This window comes from Triticum urartu, chromosome 6 (genome assembly GCF_003073215.2).
Source record: "Triticum urartu cultivar G1812 chromosome 6, Tu2.1, whole genome shotgun sequence".
Classification (NCBI taxonomy): Eukaryota; Viridiplantae; Streptophyta; class Magnoliopsida; order Poales; family Poaceae; genus Triticum; species Triticum urartu.
In genome coordinates, this window is record NC_053027.1 from 129544914 (window position 1) to 129565600 (window position 20687).

General features: G+C 45.7%; 1 protein-coding gene across 1 annotated transcript; it reads left to right on the forward strand.

The window, feature by feature from the left end:
• Positions 1-19408: 19408 nt before the first annotated feature.
• Positions 19409-20630, forward strand: LOC125515395. Its single transcript, XM_048680862.1, has 2 exons — positions 19409-19576; positions 20200-20630. The coding sequence occupies exons 1-2, from the start codon at positions 19498-19500 to the stop codon at positions 20394-20396; spliced, it is 276 nt and encodes a 91-aa protein (XP_048536819.1). The 5' UTR covers positions 19409-19497; the 3' UTR covers positions 20397-20630.
• Positions 20631-20687: the final 57 nt, after the last annotated feature.

Consider the following 20687-nt stretch of genomic DNA (forward strand, 5'->3'; position numbering starts at 1 on the left):
AATAATAAACTTTTATCATGATATAAGGAAATAAATAATAACTTTATTATTGCCTCTAGGGCATATTTCCTTCAGCAGGGACGCGAGAGGAAGAAGACAGAGAGAGAAGAATAAGGAAAGATGCGAACAGTAGGGCGCGAAAATCAAGGGAGAACCGAATAATGGTTATCCAGCTATATAGGCGCCTCGATTCTCTGGAAACATTAAAGATAAAAGATACGTTGGAAGATGACGTCATGAAAGTTGTTGCATTTTCAAGAGATGACGTCACGGCGGGTTACAAGGAAATTTCAGTAAAGATAAGGTGGATTTTTTGCTAAGTATGGAAGATTGACAAAGAACAAAGTTCAAAGTCAACCTAGGGCCTAATGTTGGGGATATTACTATCAGTTGAGACCCGCCTAGGAGGGGCCGGGTCAGCCCCAATGGCGGGTTACGCAAGAAGCCCAGTAAACATTCAAGATTGTAGTTTATTAAGTCTTATAGAAGGCCCAAAGGCCTGAAGGCGGTTTAAGGCCTGAAATTATGAACCGCCATATGTAAGGAAAGACTTGTAAAGAAAGGCATGTAAAGGAAGTCATCGAGCCGGCCGGGACTCTGTAGGTCACCAGGCGTCAACCCATGTATATAACGGGACGACCCGGTGGCGGCTTAGGGCAAGAAACAACCAATCGATAACCAAGCCGGCGAGTTGAGCCTCTTGGAGATCGAAACCCTAGCAATACCAAACCCAACTAGACGTAGGCTTTTACCTTCATCGTAAGGGGCCGAACTAGTATAAAAACTCTCTCGTGTCCTTTGTCCCGATTAACCCCTTTAAGCTTCCTAGTGCGATGGCCCTACGACTAAGTCCTTGCTCTAGGACATAGGACATATGTCGTGACAATTCCACGACACTTACGGTTTCCCCATTTTATGATGACCATGATCAGCCTACGTGGTTCGTGTCGTAATAGCACTGCTCCACCCATCGAGCTAAATAAGCTTAGTTGCACAAATTCAAATATGATATTATGCTGATATTAGTAAAACTGAGATATGTTTAATTGGTCAGCTAAATGTTCCTACTTTAGTTTCGAAATGCATGTGAGCCACATATGGAGAGACCGGAAGGAATAGTATTTCTCTGTGCGCTCTGGTTCATCATGGGTGGCCAGCCGACATTGTATAGAAAGACTTGTAATATCTTCAATCTTCTTGCTCTTCTGCTCTTCTTTAAGATGATCCTCTTCTCTTGCGGTCGACTGGTCAAGTCAAGTTATTTTCCCTTAGTATATTTTGAAAGTGTCAGGTCAGGTCGACTTGTTATTCTTTACCATACGTTGAAGTTGTCATCTGCGAAGTATCATCACTTCTGGAGCTCTCATATTTTGAGTAGTAGGCCACGTTATATTAATGCACACACCAAATTACAGCATGCATGGCACCTCTTAGAAGAATTGTAGAGATAGCACAGAGGGGTTTATAGGGAGGAAGTATTGGATTAGAATCACTTCTGCATTACAAAGATAATCTCACTTGTTTTTATGTTTTCATGCATGTCAGGTATTTAACATTATCAAAATGAATATGAGAATGGGCGCACGAGAGGAATATTGCGGAACAATCCACCGGCTAACAAACTTGGCATGGTGGAGGATGGCCTATCTTATTCACCCATCAAGGTGCATGCTCTAACTTGGCAAGGTTGTATTGGTCGCACATATTTTGCATCTGACCTCTTGCATTACTTCTACTTTGTTATACCATCTGCTTAGTTTAAGCATCATATATGAGTATATGCCATACCTATCCATTTTCTGTATCTATTCCATGTGTCATCATACTATGTTTTTCCAGTCAAATGTTGTTCTTTTGTAATAGATGTCCAAAAGGAAGAGGGTGAGTGCAGATCCTTAAGGAGTACAAACTAGGTATTTGGAAAAGGTAGTGATACCTGTTAAATCAGATAGATCAGCAGTCATAGAAAACATAGTGTAGGATCTAGAAGTAGATGTGTCTAGAGGGGGGGTGATTAGACACTTAGTGCTAAAGTTGCAATTTTTAGGCCTTTTTGGTTTGAGTGAAGTTTTAGGCACAATTTCAACATACACAATACATATCAAGCAAGCATGCAAAGAGTATATGAGCAGCGGAATGTAAAGCATGCAAATTGCAAGAATGTAAGGGGAAGGGTTTGGAGAATTCAAACGCAATTGGAGACACAGATGTTTTTCCCGTGGTTCGGATAGGTGGTGCTATCCTACATCCACGTTGATGGAGACTTCAACCCATGAAGGGTAACGGTTGCGCGAGTCCACGGAGGGCTCCACCCACGAAGGGTAATGGTTGCGCGAGTCCACGGAGGGCTCCACCCATGAAGGGTCCACGAAGAAGCAACCACCCACGAAGGGTCCACGAAGAAGCAACCTTGTCTATCCCACCATGGCCATCGCCCACGAAGGACTTGCCTCACTAGCGGTAGATCTTCACGAAGTAGGAGATCTCCTTGCCCTTACAAACTCCTTGGTTCAACTCCACAATCTTGTCGGAGGCTCCCAAGTAACACCTAGCCAATCTAGGAGACACCACTCTCCAAGAAGTAACAAATGGTGTGTAGGTAATGAACTCCTTGCTCTTGTGCTTCAAATGATAGTCTCCCCAACACTCAACTCTCTCTCATAGGATTTGGATTTTGTGGAAAGAAGATTTGAGTGGAAAGCAACTTGGGGAAGGCTAGAGATCAAGATTCATATGGTAGGAATGGAATATCTTGGTCTCAACACATGAGTAGGTGGTTCTCTCTCAGAACATATGAGTTGGAATTATGTATGTGTTCTGATGGCTCTCTCCACGAATGAAGAGGAGGTGGAGGGGTATATATAGCCTCCACACAAAATCCAACCGTTACACACAGTTTTCCAATCTCGGTGGGACCGAATCAACAAACTCGGTCGGACCGAAAAGGTAAACCTAGTGACCGTTAGAGATTTTCGGTGGGACTGACATGCAACTCGGTAGGACCGATATGGTTAGGGTTTGGGCATAACGTAATCTCGGTGAGACTGATTACACAAACTCGGTGAGACCGAGTTTGGTAATAAGCTAACCAGAGAGTTGGTCAGGTAAACTCGGTGGGACCGATTTGCTCTTTCGGTGAGACCGAAAAGTTACAAAAAGGAAACAAAGAGTTTACACAGCAATCTCGGTGGGACCGATTCGCTCTTTCGGTGAGACCGAAAAGTTACGAAAGGGAAACAGAGAGTTTGCAATCCCTTCTCAGTGAGACCGAGATCCCTATCGGTAGAACCGAATTGCTAGGGTTTGGCAGTGGCTTATGACAAGTGAAACTCGGTGGCGCCGGATAGAAAGAATCGGTAGGACCGAGTTTGGCTTAGGGTTTAGGTCATATGTGGATATGGGAAAGTAGTTGAGGGTTTTGGAGCATATCACTAAGCACATGAAGCAAAAGAGGCTCATTAAGCAACACCTCATCCCTCCTTGATAGTATTGGCTTTTCCTAAGACTCAATGTGATCTTGGATCACTAAAATGTAAATGAAGAGTCTTGAGCTTGAAGCTTTAGCCAATCCTTTGTCCTTAGCATCTTGAAGGAGTTCCCACAACCTTTAGTCCATGCCACTCCATTGTTGAACTTATCTGAAACATGCTAGATAGAAATGTTAGTCCAACAAGAGATATGTTGTCATCAATTATCAAAACCACCTAGGGAGCACTTGTGCTTTCACACACAGGCCCAACTGTACCAGACTTTACCCCTACTCCAGTGGCCAGACCCCTATTAGAACTGCTGAGAGCCCAGCATCAGGTACTGTCTATGATATTAATCCAAAATTTGAACTCCTAAATTTCTGCATGTGCCTTACCTTCTCTCTTGTATGAAAACTAATTTCAGATGAATCTTCTCGCTCAAACGATCATAGGATCTCACGACAATACTGGGCTCTGCATTGCTCTTGTCAGTACCTCTTGCCCTTTGTCAGCATACTTACACTCATTGCTGTTTGATTATGTAGCATCACTGTAAATGTTCGCTTCTTTATCTTCCCTTTGCTTGAAATTATAAGATCTATATTTACTCTTAGATAAATGTAGAATTAACACAATGGTTATGAAGTTTTGGATTGCTCATGTAAGTACCTGTTGTCATGTACTCCCTCTGTATCGAATTAATTGTTGATCAATTGGATGTATTTAGAACTTAACAGTGCTAGATACATCCATTTGAGCGACAAGTAATAACGGGCGGTGGTGGTATTACTGTACATGCATCGCGAGATAGTTGATTGTCTAGCATTACTCTGCATCTTATCTGCCCTGCCCTCCACTTTCTCCAAATTATCATATCTACATTTACTCTTACCAAAATGTTGAATAAAGCCAATGCCACTACACATGTTGATGTTTGCATTCCTCTTGTCAGTACCTTTTGCCTTGTAACGATGTACTTAATTAATTGCTATTTGATTATGTATCATCAGTCTGCACCTAAGCTTCATTATCCTCTATTTCTTCCAATATTATTTGATCTATATTTACTCTTTGCAAAATATAGAATAATGGCCACGCTGATAAAGAATTTTCTTTGGGGAATTTATTGAATTATCCTTCCATCAACATGGAGAAGGACTTTGTCCAGCCCGTGTTAACATGTAATGTAAGTTCATCCTTCTCAACCCTTCAAACTTTGTTCTAGTATAGATTTGGACAGGCATCATTTCCTCCACTGTTGTTTACATCTGATTGGATGTTTACAACAACTACCAGTTTTAAATTGTAGTTGTAAAAACATGTTCCTTATGCATAACAGATCAATTTATTTGCTTATGTAATTGTGAAACCTTTTACGTGTCTCCTTGTTTCTCTTTTAGAGGCGTATCTCTTATGCCAGGCAGAACTTTAGGAAAGATAGTGAGCCAAACCATATTGAGGACAGCGAGATGACCCCAAGGTCCTATCTTGATGAAGACAGTGAGCTGACGCTACGCACCAGCAGGTGTGAGACAACCTTTGTGCAGTCATTGCCTCAATCAGTTCGACTTCTTCAGTCTCAACTTAAAGCGGAAAGGCTTGCTTCAGCTCAGCTCCGACTTGAAGTCAAAGATGTAATGAAGATGTCAGGGGACTGCCTTGCGCACTACGGTACCATACAGCTAGGGATGAAGCATCTATCGTTGACACAACTGAGGTCTCATTAGCTTGTTCGGCTGCTTGCGGGGCCCAACCTTGCCAGGTCTATTGCCTTCTGAAGTGCTCTCAGTTTTGTATATTCTTTTGTCGGCGCGTTTATATGCTCTGGTGGCGACCTTTGATGCCCAGTGTATGTAATTTGCGGTCATGTTGCGCTTTATTATCACCGGTAGCGAACTTTGATTCCCAGTGGATGTAATATGCCGTAATTTCTTTATTGTATAGTCTAGGTTTATTCTTTGGTTGGTATGCTGTAATTTAGGCCGGAAGGTTCAGTGGATCTCAGTGTTGTCAGTCTTCAGGCCGGCCCGTTACTCATATGGGCCAAAACGTGGGCCTATAATCATCTCGGGCCATTAGCAGGTCTAAACCTATAGTAGTTTCTCGCCTTTAATAGGCCATGGGCTACATATTTACTGTAGTGACACTGGGCCTCCTACGGGCCGTAGAAACAATGGGCCTTCTACGGTCCGTAGAAATAATGGGCCTTCTAAGGGCCATAGAAACAATGGGCCTTCTACGGGTCGTATCATTAATGGGCCTTATACGGGCCGTATGGTCGATTGGCCAAACATGGGCCAAAAACAGACCGCATTATGGTTGTAAACGGGCTAGAGTTGGAGTCGTCCGTTCATGGGCCGACCATAACGGGTCGTCGTTAATAGGCCGTATTTGATGATGCTATGAAAATGACCCAACGTATTAAAGGGCCACAAACGGGCCGACTATAACCACAGACTGAATTTGGCCCACAACAGAAAATGACAGTAACGGGCCGTAAGTAACCGAATGCTAGAAATGAGCCCAAGAATAAATGGGTCCTGAGAAGGCCGAAAGATAACATGGGCTGCAAATGGCCCAATGGATTAATGGGCCGTTAATGGGTATAAATTGATACACTGTTCATTACGGGCCAGTTTCACCACGGGCCGTTAATGGTCCAAGAGTTACAAAGGGCCTTATATGGGCCAAAAGATGTCATGGGCCATACATGGGCTAGAACTTAAAATGGGCTAGAATCATATTCTACGGCCCAGATGACGCTATTGGGCCTAATTCGGATAGGTCGTAACGGGCCCTGGGTTAGTGGGCTATAAATGGGCTATATGTGAACAGGCCATTAACAGGCTTTCCATGGGCCGGCCCGCCACCTTTTGACCAAGTCAAACGGGCTGGCCTTTTCACAGGAATGGGCCTCTGTTTCGCCGTGCCACGTGTCGACGTATCATAGGCGCCTTCGGTCCAATGAGTGGATGACATCTGTCCCAACGATGACCCGTCACGTGTTTCCTCCAGCCAATGATGATTTTACACGTGGAAAATCCCCATTGGTCGGGGCTGTTAGCGGGTTATCGGATCTAAAACCGGACCCGATAGCTTAATGGCGTTCCGTTACGGTGGATGCCACGTGTCGGTCACCCTTGACGAAAGCACTTCTGCGACGCGCGATTTATCATCCTTCCATGATGATAATTTTGGTAATGTCATGGAACACTTCTACAACAACACATGTATGACTATCTTGATTCTGTCATAAAATCGTCATGGATGTACATGCATGACAAAAAACGTGACCTACTGTGACAAACATGTATCATCACGGAAGTGTATTTTTTTATAGTGAGATCACTTCACCCATCAAAACTGAACTCCTTGTTAATGCTGAATTGCTTGCTGGCTTGTTATTGTTATTGTAGTGTTGCTATGCACATTGCTATTGTTAACCGGAAGATGTTGTACCTTTGCTTGATGTTGTACCTTTCCTGCCTTCTTATTGTTTCTTATTGCTCGTTACCTTTTTGTATACCTGTCGCATTTCTATCAGAGACTAAGTTCCTTCTTTTATGAAAAAACTTGTAGATTCATAGTGAGGCAAAGTGATTGTATGGTGTCCCATTTCCATACTTTGAGCAGTTGGCTGCTATTTATGGCAAGGACATAGCAACTGGAGAAAATGTTGAAGGCTTTGGTGAGGCAGTGGGAAACTTGGAAAATGAAATTTCTATGGAAGAAGAGGAACACAAGGAAGAGGACTTGATCTCAACAAGGACAGCTAGACGCTCTGTCAATACTCGCTCTATGGATGGAACTAGTTCCAAGAGGCGGAGGAAGGAACCAAGGCCAAAGAGGGTGACGGGACCAAGTGATCCCTTTGCAGCGATGCTTCAAGATGTCAATAGCCAGCTGAACAATGTGACACAATATGTGGGTACAATGGCAGCATCATTGTCAGCATCAATGGCACGAGAAGCATCGCAAGAGGATCCTCAACAGAAATCAAAAGAGAAGGCTATTAGTGAATTGGCTAGGCTTAGCTTTACCGGGAGTGAGATCGTTGAGGCTGCAACCGTATTTGCTAAAGCTCCAGATCAGATGAACATGATGCTTGCGCTTCCAGAAAATCTGAGGAGGGAGTATGTCCTAAAAATGCTCTCCGGTATCCTTTTGCTAAACTCCACAATCTCTTTTGCTAAACTCTTTCAGCTTTGACAACATCTACCTCTGATTGGCTAGCTATTATACGAATCTGTAATCTTTACTTGACTAGCTGCTAGTATATGCATTTGCCATCTCGAGTTGACCTGCTGCTAGTATATGCATTTGCAATGTCTAGTTGACTTCCTGCTTCTGCTTACACTCGTAGTATATGTTCCATCCAATGTTCCATCCAATCTCTGCTTGACACTTGTAGTATATGTTCCATCCATGTGGTGTTAATTTACAATGAACATGGATAATAAGCATTTGCTTAGATATATGTCAAGTAAATTATCATTGGAGTTCTTGATTGTCTTGCTAGGTCAAGTGATTTTCTAGTGAACAGAATAAATGATGATGATTATGGATTGATTACAATTTTGTAACCGGAGTGCTTGTTCTGCTATTAATTTTTGAATTAATGGTTGTCTCTTGTCTGTTTCTTTATTTCTTATTTAACTCTTGCTTATTTTGGCAGATGAGAAAAAGAAGCACGGTTGATTAGAAAAGATCATGGTGTGGTTGATCAGAGGAATGGTCGATGGAAAAGCTATTTTGCAAGATTCTGAAATTGGCTTTGGACTTGCCTTACAAAATAATTTTGGGGACTAATTATGTAGTTTATCTCGAATTGTTGTTGAAGTCTGAGTTTGTATTAATGAGTTAATATGCATTTTAGAAGTGGTGTCAAAATCTGGTTAAAGGATGTCTTGGGTGAACGCAAAAATATTTTTAAATTATGTACTTATTTGATGAGTTTGAATCTGTGCTAGTGAAGCACCTGTGAAATGCATGTGAAAACCTTGTCAAATTGCATGAATTTAAAACTGGTTCTGCATGTGAAAGTTGTCTGACGTATTCGGATTACAGTGCCACACCAAACACTGTAAAGGTAACTGATAACGTTACTGGCATGTGCCAAACAAAACAACAAATGGATTGTTACCCCTTCGATCCCCCTGACCTGTTACCATTAACGTTTGTGTTACCAGACAGAGAACCAAACACCTCCTTATATTTAGAAACGGCGGGATTAGTTGATATCAAGTTATCGTGTTGATACACGTGTTCGGTTAGACTAATTGGAGCTTCAATTGCCCCTACAAACAAAAATAACTCCATCTGATTCAAAAAAAAGTGTTGTTACACTCTTTTTGGTTCGGAAGGAGTAGAATTTTTGAATGTCGCGTATAGTGACTGTGTTTGCACACAACGATCAAGGATATATGACTTTATCTAATAAAATGGTTGTGTCAACGTTAAGAGTAAGTATAGTGGGTGACATAAAGGAAACGGGTTATAGAATAAGAATCGGCTATAGCACAAGACCCAAGTCAGGTCGGCTATTAATAAAGTACTACATATTTAAATCTTATTATTGTATAAACGGGCTACTAAGTTGACTTTAAATGACATGACAACTTCTTATAGCGGCTATATTATTAGGACATGTACAATGATTGATAAGATAATCTTATCTTAAATCTTGCATGTACTTTAGAGATGACAAAAAAAATGTCTACAATGGGTCATTTCTTAGCTTTATCTTGAATTAGCTATTCCTAAAAATATGATGAGACATATTGTGTTAAAAGATCATCTGTGAAGACAAATATTTTTTTATGAGTTCTCTCTTCTTCATGTCATTATTTATTCTACGTGACATTTCTAAGATACTAGTACTATTGTACATGTCCACCATGATTAAAGAAACGGAGAACAAAGACTTGCACGCATGTTCATGCAGTTAGCGTCAACCGGTCAAGGGCGTCAATCATGCATGGAGCGAGGAAACTTCCGACCAGTTTTCGTTGCAATGCGGGTGTAGTTAAGTTCGCGTCAGCTTCCACTGAATACTCTTAAATTCTCCACTGCCTCCATTGCATCGTCATGTCTGTACTCTCGGCGTAGGACGTGCATGGATTCATACACTAACGAGTGACGAAGGTGATGCCATCCCAACCTGCACCCCGCACACACCTCATCTGGCTAGAAATGTGTCCCTTGCACGTAGCTAAAAGCTTAGTTTAGTTTCTATCTGTAGATAATGTGAGCTGTTGTCATCAGTCTGCGTTTCGGATTCTTTTCTTGATTGGCAATTCAAGATAGGATTTGAACCACGGATAGATTGATCAAATGGGGATGATCAAATTATGGCCTTGCAGTCTTTACTAGTGGGGACAAGAATCCCGAACGCATCTCTTTTTGAAGTGTCGATTTGCACTAAGGGCTTGAAGGATGATCATTGAAAAACTTCATCTAGAAGACACAGACACTTCAAAATGGCATTTGGAAGAAATCATCAAAGTCATGGTGGACCAAAGTGACCTACACGAGCACTCCCAATAGAAAGGCCATGACATCTCTCATCATGTTGGTCTTGTGGACCGCATGAAACATGAGAAATGCTAGGGTCTTCTACAACAAAAATGGCTCACCGCCAATCTTGCTAAATAACATTGTATCGGATACAAATCAGTAGATCACCATGAGAGTCAAAGAACTACGGACGATTTTTATGCGTGAGTATTCCTATCGTGTAATAAGGGGCACTTGTAAAAACTCTATTATCTTCTTAATTAATCAATGAAGCAACTCATTAACCTCCGTTTTAAATATTTTTTAAAAAGAAAATAAAAGAACAAGAATATCTACGTATGCATATTCCAAGTGAGTTGTTTAAGTAAGCATATTCACATAGAAAACTAGCATAACCCTGCAAATATTCTTTCCGTCTATAAATATAAGTTTTTTTTAGAAATTCTAATGTAGACTATATAAAGAGCAAAATAAGTGAATCTACACTTTAAAATACGTCTATATACATCCGTATGTAATACATATTGAAATCACTAAAAAGACTTAAAGCATCTATAGCCGAAGACATCAAATCTGGCCCCTCAAACGTCCACGAGCACTGACCAGGCACTCCTCATTTTGTTGTATCCGCACCCGTATATCTCAAATCCTGCCCCTTATATCCATGCAACACATGCACGTATAAAAATGAACTTACGTAGATCAACGAACTAGCACCAAATCTAGTTTTGGGCGTAATAATAGCATAAACGATCATCAGATAACCAAAAGATGTAGTTTCAATCGGACAATACCCTAAACATACGATAAAAGAACATAATTAAACGGGGAAGGGCAGAGAAAATCACCATTACCCTCGCTGTCCCCTTCCCCTTACGGTCGGCGGTGCTGCTTTGGCCTTCGGTGTAGGCGCTAGCCGTCGGAGGGTCGTCGCCGGAGGTTGATCCGTCGTTGGAGTCGTCCGACAACTCCTTGTGACCCCCGGCAAGCCTCCGGAGCAAGTGTTCCTGCTCCTTGGCGCGCCTCCTCGCCTTCACTTTCGCCGCCGCCTTCACTGACACCTCGCGCTTTGACAACTCGATAGCGAGCGGGAGCGCTTTGGTGTTCTTCCGCCGCAGCCGTTGCGCATCCGTCTTCACCGCTGTGAGGGAGCGCCAGAGGACAGAGACAATGAGCGTGTCCTCGGGATCGACCGGCGCGCGCGCGAGTGCCTAGCGCCTCACCGACGCATCGCCCGCCGCCATGGCCTTCCTCGCGTGTTGCCGCTCGTGCTTCCAAATCGGGCGTCTTCGACCGGCCCGACGCCGGCGAGGGCACAAGCACCCAACGGTGCCCGTGGATGCCCTCCGGATGTAGAATGGACGTGGTGACGGCGTATCTAGAGTGGGCCGGAGCGGGCGGCGCTCCCACGAGTGCTGCGCGTTGGACGAGACGACCTGGCAACGTCGCCCGCACTGCGACGGCGGGCGAAGGGGGAAGGCGCATCACTCCGTGAGCTGCCTCCGCTACTCCCGCCCTAATCTAGATGGGATCGGTGCAAAGCAATGCGGAGAGCGGCCGCATCGTCGTCGCTCTCATCACCATTGGAGCCGGAGCTGCTGCGGTTGTTCGCCATGGATCGAATTGGAAAAAGAAGAAGACGGATTGGGAAGAGAAGAGGACAGAGAGAGTGGAGTAGATTGAAGTCTAGGATTCATCAAAGGGGATATCTGTGTGGTTGGGGTGGGTCGGGCGGACGCGCTCGAGCCGCCCCTTATCCGTCTCATATTTGAGCTGGACATGAGGGATGCCAGACAGACCGGGCGTTTAAGGACATTTTAAGGCATCTTTGATGGGTCGGTTTTTTGTGACTGGTTACTGCACGCCCAGGCATGTGAGATGGGTTTAAGGCTGCTGACTGTTTATATTTAAGCAACGGAGGGAGTAGATGCTAGTACCAGCATTTGTTGTTCTCGTGAGTGAGCGACAGCTCGTGGTTAACCATGTTCGTGCGTGGCACACCTCCCGCGGAAAGCAGAACGATGCGGCGTTGCCGTGCAATTGAATCAACGGATCCGCCCCCTGCAGAACTTCGTCTTCCCGGTCGCGCCACTGCCGCCACTTGTTAACTAGTAGCCCGATTCACGCCAGCCGTCTTATCCAGACGGACCAACTCCATCTGGCCATCCGGGCTACGTACTATGCCAGTGTGTCGACCGAGAAGAAGGCGGCGGCATTGCACGCTGCGCCCGTGTGGCGAAGCAAAGCGCGCCAGGGTCCGCGCTTGGTTGCGTCGTTGCCTGTAAAGAAGATAGAGACGAACACGGAGGGCCCAGAAGACGGAGGGGCCTACGTAAGAGCAACTCTTCAATTGAGAGATCCATTTCGTCTGCCCGAGTTCGTTTGGCTTGACGCGGATAAAATGACGGCCCAGCGCGTCGACCCAAACTTAAATCGTGTTCGAATGTCGTTCGCACCGACCCATTTCCGACCCAAAATTGCGTCTGTAATGCGTCGGCGTGGACGCGAAGCGGACGCGCCGCGCGTCTCCTCGCCGTCCGCCGCGTCCCTATCTGGCGGCCACCCAACCGCCACCGATCGTCTTATTTATGACGACCATCGACAGCGGGCCCACGCGTCAGCCAGTGGAAGCGTCCTTTTTTAACCACGCGTGTGGCGGGGTCGGCCTCATCCACTTCTTCTGTCCACATCTGGCCCCCCACCACTCCCTTTGCTTCCTCGCCGGCGACCGCAAACCCTAGCCATGGGCCTCTTCGGCAGTAGCAATGGCAAGGGCAAGGGCACCCCCGGCGCCTTGTCCTCCCGTGCTCACCTTCCCCCTCCTCCTTCTCAGACGGCGACGCGTTTCCGCCCTGGTCGCCGGCGCCTGCACATCCCGGTGCACCAAGCGCGGTGGCACTGGGAGTACAGGCAGCCATTGCTGTACCCCGTTGTCACGCTGCTGCACCATTGGCATCTGGATCCGCAGCGAATCCCGGTGCCGGCGGTGCCGACAAGGTGCGCAGGCGCCGCGCGCAGCTCACGCCGGAGCAGCGTCGGCTGTCAGAGTATGCTGCCGCGTCGGCTGTCAGAGTATGCTGCCGACTCCCCCAACTGGGAGGAGTGGTTCGCCCTCGAACACGAGGAGCAACGGCGCTCGGGTGTCGACGCCGTCCTGCCGCCGTTCCCACCGCCGCCCCCGCAGGTAGAGCCGGAGGACATGGAGGCGGAGTACCAAGCCGCCTTCGAGGAGGCCCTGCAGCAGGCGCTGAAGGCTAGCCGCCTCGCGGAGGACGCGCACTGGGTTGGGCTGGAGCAAGCCCTTGCCCTGTCGGCAGCGGGGGACTCTGTCCATACCCCGCTCTTCATGCCGCTACCGCCACCGTCGCTGCCCGTCCAGCCTAAGCCAGAGCCGGAGGCGGCGCGTAAGCGCTCCCCCCCCCCCACTTGGCCGGAGGAGGCCTACTCATGGACGGGTCAGTACTGTGAGTGGGTGAGTGCGCCTCCCGTCCACTTCTCCGCGACGCCGGAGGAGGAGGTGGCCCACCTCGAACGATGGAAGGAGCACTGACTCCGCCAGGAGCAGGCCAACAGCGAGGAGCAGATGCGCTACGACGCCATGCTCCAATGCGACGCGGAGGCGCTCCGGCTCGCGGAGGAGGAGCGCGCGGCTTGCCGCAATGCCGCCACCCCAGCAGACACCGGAGGAGGTTGCCCTGGCAGCGTATCAGGCGGCATTCGGGTGGGTTGGCCCTGCTCCGGTCTTCATCGACCTCACCGACGGCGTCTAGGGCAGCGTGCCGGGCGGCAGCAGGCGGCACAGTTTTTTTAAAATATTTTTTTAATATTTATTAGATTTAGGTAGACTTTGGCCGGCGTTTGACCGGTCACTTCATGTTTATTTATGTTTATTTCATGTAATTTTTTTTTTTTACGGTGACATATTTAGATCGGCCTTCTTGTTGAGCAGTTAAGTCGACCCATTTTTAAATGTAGACGTGGGTGTCTGGACAAAAAAACAAACAAAACGCCCATCTATTTGGATAGGTCTGTTGAAGTTGCTGTAAGTAAACGAGCGGGCCTACTTGCTAAATGAAAGAAAGCACAAAGCAAGACCGACCGACCGACCGACCTGGCCTGGTCGTTTGGCTCGGGTTCGGGTTCGGGTTCTACGGCGCTCTGCCATGAATGGATGCGTGTCGCGTGCACTTGGCAGGCAGAGGCTGGTGAAAAGTAAAGAGTGCGGAGGACAGATGACTGGTGTGGACGTGCAGTGCAGTGGTGAGAGTCAGTAGCGGGATGCAGAATCACCTCGTTTTTTTTTTGTGATCTTTCGTCAGAGGGAGAACCTTTTTGCGAGAAACAGGCCGGCATCGGGCCTGTGCGCGCGCTGGATCGGGCCCAAAAACTGGTGCAGTTTTTCTCTCTGATAGAGAGAGCAACTAGTTAACGAGCACTCCATCAAAAGTTCGCAACGATCAGCGTTACTTGACGGCGCGCTCTCAGCCATTCGCCACGTGTCGTGTTTTGGGCGTTTCTTTTGAATTTTTATTTTTTTATTTTTCCGCACGAGTTTTCGGCTTTTTAAATGTTTTTTTCGGGTTTTTTTTGATGTTTTGGTTTTTCATCGGTCTTCTTTAGCTTTTCAATCAAATTTTTTTAAAGAAAAAATATTTTGCGTGAAAAAACGCGTTTTCTTTTTTCCCTTCCGCGAGAGGCACGGTTTTGCTTTCGCGAGAGTCACGGTCGTGCCTCTCGAAAACAAAAAATACGCGTTTTCTGTTTTGTTTCTTTCGCGAGAGTCACGGTTTTGCTTCCGCGAGATGCACGTGTGTATTTTCGCGAGAGTCACGGCCGTGTCTCTCGGAAACGAAAAAAAACATGTTTTCTATTTTTTTCGCAAGAGTCATGGTTTTGCTTCCGCAAGAAGCATGGTTGTGCTTTCGCGAGAGTCGCGGTCGTGCCTCTCGAAAAGGAAAAAAACGCGTTTTCTGTTTTTTTCCTTTCGCAAGTCACGGCTTTGCTTTCGCAAGAGTCACGGTTATGCCTTCACGAGAGTCACGGCCGTGCCTCCTCGGGAACGAAAAAAACGCGTTTTTTCTCTTTTTTTCTTCCGCGAGAGTTACGGTTTTGCTTCCGCGAGAGGCACGGGTGTGATTTCATGAGAGGCACGGGCGTGCCTCTTTCGGAAAAGGAAAAAAACTGATGCTCCCGGTTCGGTTTTTTCGTGAAAAAAGTTCGTCAAAACCTATCAACATGGATCTAATTTTGAAGATCTCGATGCGAGGAATCCAACGGTGAAAACGGTTCGAGATTTGGATGCATGGTTTGAGAGATAAAACGTTTTGAATAAACGGATCTACGAAAAAAAGAAAACTCTCAGATTGTGACAAGTGACGCGTTGCATGTGCGCCATTTATTGTAATAAAAAAAATTAGAATAATTTTTGCAACGAGTACTCATTAATTAGTAATTTCACTGGATAGACGAGGCCCGGGATCGATGAGCGGGAAGCGGCTGCCAGGCCAGACCGATAGGAGAGCTCCTATTTGCTGCCCGCTGGCGGCAAATGATGGAGCCTTCGCTGAAGGCATAGGAAATGGGCCGGCCCATTAGGAGGTAAATGAGCTCTAGACAAGTAAAAAATGAAATGGCGAAATCACTAATTAAGAAATACTTTTTTCAAAAATCACTCTCACCTTTTCAGGTTGCGACAAGTGCTGCACTGCATGCACATCACTTGTCGTAACCTATGAGTTTTCCCTTTTTTTCTATATCTGTTTATTTAAAACATTTTATCTCTTAAACCATGCATCTAAATCTCGGACCGTTTTGACCATTCGATTCCCCGCGTCGAGATCTTCAAAATTAGGTAGCATGTTGATAGATTTTGATGAACTTTTTTTCCACAAAAAAACCGAACTAGGAGCACGTTTTTCCCCTTTTCGAAAGAGGCTCGACCATGCCTCTCGCGGAAGGAAGAAAAAAAACAGAAAATATTTTTTTCATTTCCAAGAGGCACGGCTATGCCTCTCGCGATAGTACAACTGTGCCTCTCGCGGAAGGAAAAATAACAGAAAACATGTTTTTTTTTCGTTTTCAAGAGGAACAGTTGTGCCTCTTGCGAAAGCACAACCGTGTCTCTCGCAAAAAAAATAGAAAATGCATTTTTTTCTTTTTTCGAGGCATGACCATGCCTCTCGCGGAAGCAAAATCATTCCTCTCGCGGAAGAAGGAGAAAAAATTCACGTAAAAAATTTGTTTTTTTGAATTTTTTTGATCCAAAAGATAAGAAAGACTGATGGAAAATCAAAAGGTGAAAAAAAACCCCCAAAAAACGGTTTTAAAAGATGAAAAAGCGTGCGAAATTTTTTCCAAGTGAACGCCCAGAGAATGACACATGGCCGCTCTCAGCCAATCCATAAGTGATCGTTGGGAGGCTCCGAATGGAGCGCTCGCCAACTAGTTGCTCCCACGAGCAAGTTATGCGCGAGCCAGACCTTGAACTCACAACCTCCTTCACGTGGGAGAGTGTTTCTTACCAATCGAGCTAGTGAGTTCTAGTGCTAAAGTAGAGTCTCAAGTATTTACCTATCGTAATCTTTTGAAAATTTTCGAAAAATATACATTGAATATTTTTTAATATACGTTGAACATTTTAAATAATACACGATGAACCTTTTTTAAACAATATGAAGACATGCGTTGAACAATTTTTGAATATGCATCAAATATTTAGTAAAAAAGTTGAACAATTCTGTAATATACGATGAACATTTTTGTAATACACAAAAAATATTTTTCCAAATATGACAAACATTTTGTAAAACACGGTGAACTTTTTACATAATACGCAATAAAGAGAAGAAAATAGAAAAAGAAACAGAAACATGTTTAAAAGAAACATAAAAGGAAAAAGAAACCAAATAATAATAGAAAAAGAAAAAACCTGAACAAAACAACTGAAACCGGACAAAACAGTGAAAAACTGGAAGCAAAAAACCGTAGAAGAAAAACAAAAAGAAAACCCGAAGGAAACAACAGTGAAAGAAAACGGCACAGAAAATCTGTACGTGGGCCGGCCCAAATGGCGACTCGCTTCAGCGAAGCTGCAGTTCCTGGACACACATGCGTGGATCCATCTAGTCCGGCGGCGCCGTCCGGATGCCCTGAGTCCACAAGGGCTGCTATCAAAACCATCCTACAAATCCCCAATGAGCAATTGAATGAGAAATATCTTGGCATGCCTTCTGATGTTGAGAGTTCAAAGAATGGTGCTTTTAAATACCTAAAAGATAGGCTATGGAACAAGATACAAGGGTGGATGGAGAAACTTCTCTCAGCGGCTGGAAAGGATGTGCTCATAAAATCAGTAACCCAAGCCATTCCGGTGTTTTCAATGTCTTGTTTCAAGCTTTCTAGAGGTTTATGCCAGCAACTAACATCAATGATAAAAGCATTTTGGTGGGGAAGTAAGCTTTCTAGGCTTCCGTGACTTTGAAATTTTCAACTTGGCGCTTCTGGCAAGGCAAGTGTGGAGGGTTCTGGAAAACCCTAGTTCACTCAGTGCTAGAATTCTTAAAGCGGTGTATTTTCCGGAGAGTGAGCTCTTGACAACCAATCTTGGTGGTCATCCTTCTCAGATATGGAGGGCTTGATAGAGGGTCATGACATCCTAAAGATTGGACTCGTTCGGAGGATAGGCAATGGAAACACAAGTCATATTTGGGATATGAATTGGCTACCCAGGAGGGAAAAATATGAGGCTCATTGTTGCTTTAAAAACTGATCCACCTTAGATGGTGGCGGAGCTGATTGATCGAGATAATGCATGCTAGAACACAACATTGCTCAGCCAGGTTTTCTTACCATATGATATAACAGCTATTCTAAATGTGCCAATCTGTACAAGAAACATGGAAGATTTCTGGTCATGGGGTTTTGAAAAGAACGGAATTTTCTCCATTCGCTCTGCCTACAGGATGATTGCGGGCAAAAAGAGGAGGCGTGAGGACTGGCTGGAAGGACGAGGGGGATCCTCTAATTCGGCAGCAAACGAGAAGGCCTGGGATACATTATGGAAAGTGCAGGTTCCAGCAAAGCTGAAAAATTTTCTTTGGAGACTGGCCAAAAACTCGCTACCTACTGAAGATGTTAGAAAGAACAGGAAAATGTCACACCATGATCAATGCTACGCATGTGGAGCTTAGGACTCGTGGAGACATAGTCTTCTCGAGTGCACAATGGCACAATGTGTTTGGTCTCTTGTAGACCATAATTTGCTGGACTACTTGATTGCTACATCAGAGCCTTCAGCACGAGCGTGGCTGTTTTCCATGATGGAATATCTAGACCATGAACAATTGACAAGGTTGACAGTTACCATGTGGACAATTTGGTATGCTTGTAGACAGCTTATCCATGAGGGAATACACCAAAGCCCATATGAGACACACATGTTTGTGCTTAATTTCATATCTGACCTAGACCGGTTAGCGTTGGTGTCAGAGACACAACGCAGGACAGTTCAGCCACATGCTAGGCAGGCTTTCAAGTGGTTTCCACCACCAGAGGGATGTGTGGAAATCAATGTGGACGCCAGAGTTTCGGCACCGGCCTTCTGTCGCGACCGGGACGGAGCTTACCTGGGTTCCTCCATGCTGGTAATTGAGGGGTTAACGGATCCTACTACGGTTGAGACAATCGCATGCAGAGAGGGCATGTCTTTGGCACTGGATCTGGGAATGAATCATCTCCAGATCGCTTCTGACTGTAAGCAGGTGGTAAACCATATCCATCAAAGAGCTGAAGGAGATCATGGTATTATCATCAAAGAGATCCTGCAAACTTCTACCTTATTTATGTCTTGTAATTTTTCGTTTGAACCTCGAGAGTCGAATTATGAGGCTCATAGGCTTGCTAGGTTTGGTGTTTCGTTCCCTCTTGGGAGGCATTTGTGGTTGGGCATTCCGCATGACCCAACTGTAATTCCTATGAACGTTTTAGGTACTCAATAAAGGCCTGGCGAGCTTTTCTAAAAAAAAACCTAATCCGACGGCCGTCTGTCCGTCCAGAAACAAAATTGGATTGCCATTTCTCAAAAAAAAAGGTGCTATGATTGCCAGCGCCCGGTTCCAACGAAGAAAAAGAAACGCAATAGCCCGTTCAGTACAGTACAGCGCATTTGCGCCACGTGAACCTCCACGGGCGATCCGCGGCACATGCACAGGCGATCGCACGCACGGCGCGCCCAATCAGAGGCGCCGGCGACCCTGTAAACGAATCTCATGGACCCGGGAAGCGAATCTCATCGAATCCGGGCCGAACCGCAGCGAACCGATCAGAGATCACAGGCCCGTCCCCGTGGGACTCGATCGCCAGCAGCAGACAGTAGTACTAGTAGACCCCGTCCTATATAAGGCCTGGCTACCGGCGGAAATGGCTAGAAGGCGCGCTCAGGAAACATCATTGCAGAGAGCTAGCTGTCATTTGTCCGTGTCGGGCTACGAGCGAGCTTCGTCGCCGGCCATCCATGGCGTGGTGGCGCGAGAGGGTCGTCGCGCCGGTGCGGCGGGCCTGGCTCGCCGTGGCGCGGCGGGCGCGGAACCGCAGTAAGTGCAGCTACCTAGCGCCCAGCAAATCAACCTCCATCGTTTCTGCAACGAGTTTATCTCTGAATTAACTTGCGCATCCCTTGGTTTGGTTAGCATGGCTTCTTGATATATCGAGCGTGCGATTAGTTCCTCTATCGACCCCAATAAAGGGAAGACTTGCACTCCCTCCGTTTCGAAATACAATTGCCGTGGTTTTAGTTCAAGTATTTTGAAACGGAGGGAGTAATTACGAAATGATTACGGTTGCTGCACTTTGTATACCATAGTTCTTATAAAATTACAGTAGCAGTAGTAGTATATGTTTTCCCAAGATATAAATAGACAAATGTGCCGAGGAAAGAACAGGTCCATGCATAAAGTAAAATCAAAGGGCGAGCATTACAATGCTGCTGGTACTAAACCTATGCTGCCTTTGCTTCTGACGACCTATTTGGACATATACATAGTACTCCGACCAGGCCGATGAAGAGGTTTTTTATAGACTATCCAGTGTTTGGGTACTTTGAATTTCTCATCTTATTATTTTTGCTAGCTAAATGTAGTCTTACAGAACTAGGAGTCACACATTTTCTACTAGTAGTAAACAACACTAATCATTTCTGTCGGCAAACCGGGCGCAGGGAGCACAGGGGTGGTGGACCTGCACAGGGACGTGCAAACCTGCGGATACGACGATGTTCAGGTGATGTGGAACATGCTGAGCTCGGAGAAACATGCCCTCGGCCACAGGCCGGCGGCGCCTGAGAAGCCGCCGCGACGGCGGGCCTTGTTCTGGAGGGCGTCGTTCTGGAACGTCGGAAAATGCGTGGCGCGGTGAGCCCCGCGACTGAATTCTGGCGTGGATAGCGGCGACACTGTCGCCATCTAATAATCTCCAATAAACCTGCTGCTACCATCTGGTGAGATGTACAAAGAATGATGTTCACCTGTAAGATGTTAGATGGGGGTGGGAAGAATGGGTCAGGGGCATCTCGCCTGCTGGCTTCTGCTGTTTGTATTGCTTTCCCTGCTTTGTTGTGGAATGAATCAAAGGCGGCAGACTGTGGCTTAATCCGTGTGAAGATGCTACAAATTTCAAGCTCCGATCTTGTGTGCTTGTGGCATGGAA

Bases quoted from the DNA above. Each gene is read 5' to 3' on its own strand.
- LOC125515395 (XM_048680862.1), top strand. From the start codon at position 19,498: ATGGCGTGGTGGCGCGAGAGGGTCGTCGCGCCGGTGCGGCGGGCCTGG. The intron at 19,577-20,199 runs GTAAGTGCAGCT...AACCGGGCGCAG, and splicing joins GCGGCGGGCGCGGAACCGCA to GGAGCACAGGGGTGGTGGAC.